The sequence below is a fragment of the Lutzomyia longipalpis genome, chromosome 1 (assembly GCF_024334085.1).
Source record: "Lutzomyia longipalpis isolate SR_M1_2022 chromosome 1, ASM2433408v1".
NCBI lineage: Eukaryota > Metazoa > Arthropoda > Insecta > Diptera > Psychodidae > Lutzomyia > Lutzomyia longipalpis.
The window spans coordinates 6,893,014-6,898,465 of NC_074707.1; the positions used below are offsets into that span (position 1 = coordinate 6,893,014).

General features: G+C 39.0%; 2 protein-coding genes across 2 annotated transcripts; both read right to left on the reverse strand.

The window, feature by feature from the left end:
- Positions 1-572: 572 nt before the first annotated feature.
- Positions 573-2,025, reverse strand: LOC129797558 (uncharacterized). Its single transcript, XM_055840281.1, has 2 exons — positions 1,803-2,025; positions 573-1,736 (listed from the first exon to the last, which is right to left on the reverse strand). Exons 1-2 carry the CDS (start codon positions 1,954-1,956, stop codon positions 1,111-1,113), a joined length of 780 nt encoding a protein of 259 aa, XP_055696256.1. The 5' UTR covers positions 1,957-2,025; the 3' UTR covers positions 573-1,110.
- A 683-nt stretch (positions 2,026-2,708) lies between these two features.
- LOC129797573 (methylcrotonoyl-CoA carboxylase subunit alpha, mitochondrial) lies at positions 2,709-5,413 on the reverse strand. Its single transcript, XM_055840306.1, has 3 exons — positions 5,079-5,413; positions 3,737-5,012; positions 2,709-3,677 (listed from the first exon to the last, which is right to left on the reverse strand). The coding sequence occupies exons 1-3, from the start codon at positions 5,105-5,107 to the stop codon at positions 2,880-2,882; spliced, it is 2,103 nt and encodes a 700-aa protein (XP_055696281.1). The 5' UTR covers positions 5,108-5,413; the 3' UTR covers positions 2,709-2,879.
- Positions 5,414-5,452: the final 39 nt, after the last annotated feature.

Sequence of the window (5,452 nt, forward strand, 5' to 3'; positions counted from 1 at the left end):
AATATAATTGAATTGTTAGAAGTTCCAATAAGGCAATTCATTGAATCTCCTGCAATGAATTAAAACTTGCATTTGTCAGCCTCTGCTAGTGACATTTCGGTTAATAAAAAGGCATTATCAGGTTCTAAAAAAAATTGGTAAGACATTCCAAAAATTTCTAAATAATTTTGTTTTAATCTCTAAGTCTTTTAGAACACATAGAACAAAAAAAAGCAATGTTCAGACATTGAATTACTCTCTATTTATTAAAATACTTGAAATATCAACATCCTCTTCATACGAAAATCCCCTTAATCCAGCAAGAAAAACTAATAAATCTTTTTTTTTTTTTATCTTCTTTCACTGGCTGGAAGAATACATTGTAACGTCAAATTACTTTCTTAATTTTTGTGCAAATTTTTATCAAGAAGAATTATATTCTTTTCTTCTCTGCTCACTCAAGGTTCAATTAAAATTTATGAATTGGTCTACGAGATAAGAAGTGATAAAGAAACATCTCTTTGTGAAGAGGTAGAAGGTGAATGACTTTCAGAAATGACTTTTTAAGCCATTCAAGATTGAAACTCAATAGCTTTATTTAATTGAAAAAAAAAGTTTATTGAAGAAAAAAATATTTTATTTACAATCCAATAAAATAGATAAAGTTATACATAGTTGTTTGTTTATCTCAAGATGAATTAAATTCTCAAACTTACTCCAGTTTTGTGAAGATTATTCTCCTTCCCATTGCTTGCACTTGAAACTTGTTTATAAAACTTGAAAATATTTATAAATTGTACATTTTATATTTTCTTAAACATTATATAAATGGCATTTAATACCTTGTTCCCATGTGAAAGAATTTCAACTTTACAGAGGAACATGTTTTGAATAATGAAATTGCATCAGAATAAATTTAAATTAATTCTAAAATAATTTTTTTTAATTGAATGAAAAAAAGATAAAAATTAAATCTATCTGACTAGTCTATAATATTGATATAAATTGTCTTTTGTACTTATTCTTAATTACATACGCTAAAGATCTAAATCTTAATGAAAATTCATTTAATAAAAAAAAAATACGAGAGAAATTGCCAATTGTCTCATATTCTATAAATTCTGCGAGAATTTATTGAAATATCTTATCAACTTCATCTGCAACGAGGACAAAGATCTTCTTCTCCAGAAGATTCCTCTCTCTGGGTGGCAAAAGTTTCAACTTTTCATCTATCGCCAGAGCAAATCCCGATGGTTGGTAGCTCTGTTGACTACTCTGCGGTACAACTGCAGGAATTCTTGCTTCATCTGTTTCCTTTCGTGCCCCCTTTGTCCTCAGAGGACACACCAAAGGCATCTCATCAAACTCCTCATTTTTTTCGGGAACTTCCTTTGAGCCATTTACAAAGACTTCCGTTGGATCTAAGATCCTCAATGATGCCAGATCGCTGGGAAAGTCCTCAATCTTCAAGGAGGCATTAGAGAGTTGATCCATATCGAGAAAAAGGGGATCCACCACAGTTTGATCGCTTTGCTGAATACATGGAGTAGATCTCAGAGATCGCACAGATGAATTAACATGAACGTTGAGATCCTTCGACGCTGTTGTTGTGCTCACAATGGGAAGATTCTTGAAGGATTTCCTCAAAAAGTCCAATTGCTTCGCGACAGATTCCCCACCATTGACAGCTCGTTTCCCTCGAATCTCATTCCGATACTTATCTCTCAATTCTTTGTACTTATTCCTACATTTGGGAACTGAAAGAACAAATAAGAGATGCTCAATGTCCTGGGAAGTTAACAAACTTATTGTTTCTTCTTTACCTGACCAACTAGCCCGTTCAGCAACATACTTCCAAGCTCGCTGCCTTACCGCTGTATTCTTGTAATCCTTATGATTGGGATCCCAGAGGCAACTATTGGCCTTCAGGAGGCACACGAATTTATCATCAGGATTCTCATTGCGCACAGAACGCATTTTTTTGCTGAAGATTCTCTTTTTATTTTGGACAAAATTCGCGTCTTCTCAACTACGTGAATGAGTGATGTTAACTTTGTTGTATGCTTCTACACGAGGGGTCAATTGAACTGCTAGCGGTGTGAATGAGTGAGAGAATTTTATTTTTTAAAGATTTTTTGACATTAAATTTCAATTTAAATCAATAAAATGATTTTTTTCTGTAGAGGTCAAGATTAGAGAATAAAGTAATTTAGTTTTTATTCAGTAAAGAAGTTTATTCATCTTGAGGTTCTAATTATATATATTTCTCGTTAAAAAATCATTTTCCTTTCAATAATTAGCTGAAAAAACTCATAAAACTTCCTGCATTTTCCATTCTTTTCATTCTATGGATTCTATCAATTAAAAAATAATAGATTTACGTAGCTTCTCTTTAATTTAAAAGAAACATGAATTTATTTTCTACTGGCCAACAAAAAGCTTGGAAATGGATTTAATATTCTATATCAGTAAGGAAATTACATTCCTATAAGAATAATCTAACATCATACTAATTCCTATATCTCTCCAACATAAATAACATCTTACGAGTTTAACATAATTAAAGTTGAAGGGTTTAGTAAATGCTGTTGAATCGTTTAACCAGTATATCTTCAAAATTTAAAGATTAAAAAAAACCAAAGAATTGATTTTCTTTAAACTATTTTTTTTATGAAATTCAAGAATTATTTTAAAAAAATTCTTATTAAAAAATTAAAAAAAAAAACTTCTTCACAAGAAATCTTTATAATTTATTCTTTTTTGTAAAATATTTGTCAGTTTTACTTTATTTTTTGGTCAATGTACAGCATAATTTTTGTAGGTACTTGTTACAAAGTAAATGCATTTCTGGTTTGTAAATTATGCAAAAAAAATTATTTATCCTTCACAATGGTATCCAGCTACTCCTCCTCTTTTGTCTCCTCACTCTCAAAGGCAACAATAACAGCTCCTTTTGCCATATTCTGTCCCGGCTGCCCACCAACACTCTTCACAACGGCATCCTTTGGCGCCTTCAGCATATGTTCCATCTTCATGGCAATTATCACAGCCAGGGGGTCGCCGGATTTAACTCGATCGCCTGGCTTCACAAATACCTTGTCCAGAACACCGGGCATTGGGGATGTAACCGTCTGCCCACCGGCTGCTCCTCCATCGCCAGCAATGCTGAGGAATTTCGGTGGGATCAGCTGAATATCCGTTTTCCCGGAATCCGTGAAAATTGACACTTCCTCGGGTGAGATGACGGCACTAAAGTTCCCGAAGACTCCATCAATTGTACACCGAAGGCTGAATCTCTCGGCGTCTTGAAGATTCTTCCACTGAACATTCCGCCATTCACCCTCATTTACGCGTACCTTGAGCTGCCCATCGGAGCTTGTGACCTGAACCGTGTTGACCTTGTCATTGGCTTTGAACTTGAGCTCCCTGATGGCTACGTGATTGAGGCGGAAATTGTTGGCATCATTGAATTGATTGAATGCCCCGCGGGAAGCTACTCCATTGGCCAGGGCTGCATTGAGCTCATTGACAACAACAGCAACAGCTGCCTGAATTAGACGGGATTCAGACACAACAACCGGTGGGAAGAGGGTATCAAAGTGCTGCGGAATGAAGCCTGTGTGTACATCAGCAGCACGGAAGTAGGGATGATTGGCCAGATCCAGGAGGAAGTTTACATTTGTGTCCAAGCCAGTGATCTGTAGGAATTAAAATGCGTGAAAAATCTGCCAAGGAGATCATCTTTTCTTTTACTCACGTGATAATCTCTCAGCCTGGCAATTAAGCTATCCAAAGCTTGGGTACGATTCTCACCCCAGACAACTAGTTTTGCAATCATTGGGTCATAGTGCACGGAAACTTCATCCCCCTGACGTACTCCAGTCTCCACACGAACACACTCATTCGGTGATGGCGTGGACAGATGTTCCAGTGGTCCTGCACCAGGGAGGAATCCTCCACGGGGATTCTCAGCGTATATTCGAGCTTCAAAAGCATGCCCACGGCGTATAATTTGCTCCTGCGTAACAGGAAGTCGTTCCCCAGATGCAATACGGATTTGCCACTCCACCAAATCCGTCCCTGTGATCATTTCCGTGATTGGATGCTCCACCTGGAGACGTGTATTCATCTCCATGAAATGAAAAGAGAGATCCTCCTTGTCCAAAATGAATTCCACCGTTCCCGCCCCGACGTAGCCCACGGCTTTGGCTGCCCGTACAGCTGCTTCACCCAATTCTCGACGCAATTGCTCCGAAAGTCCCGGAGCTGGGGCCTCTTCAATGATCTTCTGATGCCTTCGCTGTACACTGCAATCACGCTCAAACAGGTACACCGCATCACCGTACTGATCAGCAAAGATTTGCACTTCAACATGCCGCGGAGAGCGGACGTAGCGCTCGAGCAGCATTGAGCTATCACCGAAGGCTTTCTCCGATTCCGTACGGGCAGAATTGAGCTGTGTGAGGAAATCTTCTTCCTTCTCGGCTATTCGCATCCCTTTGCCACCACCACCACGAACAGCCTTAATCATCAGCGGGAAGCCAATCTTCTGGGCTTCGGCAATTAATTTCTCATCAGATTGATCCTCACCGTGGTACCCATTAATGATGGGCACACCGGCAGCTGCCATAATTGCCTTGGACGTACTCTTTATACCCATATCACGGATTGCAGATGCCGGTGGACCCATGAAGATGATCCCCTCGCGCTGGCACATATCTGAGAATTCCACACTCTCAGACAGGAACCCATAGCCCGGATGGATTGCCTGACATTTGGCAGATTTAGCCACTTGGATTATCTTATCAGCACGCAGGTAGGATTGCTGCGAAGGTGGTGGCCCAATGTGGTACGCCTCATCGGCCACCTGAACGTGCAAGCTGTTTGCATCTGCATCAGAGTAAACAGCTACAGTCTGAACACCAAGCCTACGAGCTGTCCTCACCACACGACATGCAATTTCTCCGCGATTGGCAATGAGGATCTTATTGATGGGTTGACTGATGACCTTCTGGGTGGCTGTTGTGAACCACCTGTTGGCCAAACCACAAGATTACACCGATTGGAGGACACAAATACTTAAAGACAGGGATACTCACCTCCTCAGTGATTGCCCCAGATGCAGCATCTTCTCTGCTTTTACGAGATTTGCAAAGATTTATTACGTAATTTGTAACCAAACTTTTCTCCTGCTTTTTGCAACGCAATCAATCACACACTTCCAATGAAGATTATCACAGATCCTTGCCTTGTCACACCCACAGCTTCTTCTAAATGCAATTTCCGGTAACACAGGGAGTTGATTTTCCTCCCAAAGAGGCTAAATTATTTCGAGAATAAAAAAAAGCAGGAAGACTCGCTGCGCGGATTAGAATTGTTGCGTATTTCGCATGTCTGATAAGATTAGCATATCACCAAGGGGCTAACAACTCCTGCATTAAAAATGATCAATCGATCACATAAAAAAAATAAA

Excerpts from the sequence above, each read along its gene's own strand:
- LOC129797558 (XM_055840281.1), bottom strand. The coding sequence starts at position 1,956 with ATGCGTTCTGTGCGCAATGAGAATCCTGATGATAAATTCGTGTGCCTC. Across the intron at positions 1,737-1,802 it reads TGAACGGGCTAGTTGGTCAG|TTCCCAAATGTAGGAATAAG; the intron begins GTAAAGAAGAAA and ends TTGTTCTTTCAG.
- LOC129797573 (XM_055840306.1), bottom strand. The coding sequence starts at position 5,107 with ATGCTGCATCTGGGGCAATCACTGAGGAG. Across the intron at positions 5,013-5,078 it reads CTGGGGCAATCACTGAGGAG|GTGGTTCACAACAGCCACCC; the intron begins GTGAGTATCCCT and ends TTTGGCCAACAG. Across the intron at positions 3,678-3,736 it reads CCAGGCTGAGAGATTATCAC|ATCACTGGCTTGGACACAAA; the intron begins GTGAGTAAAAGA and ends TAATTCCTACAG.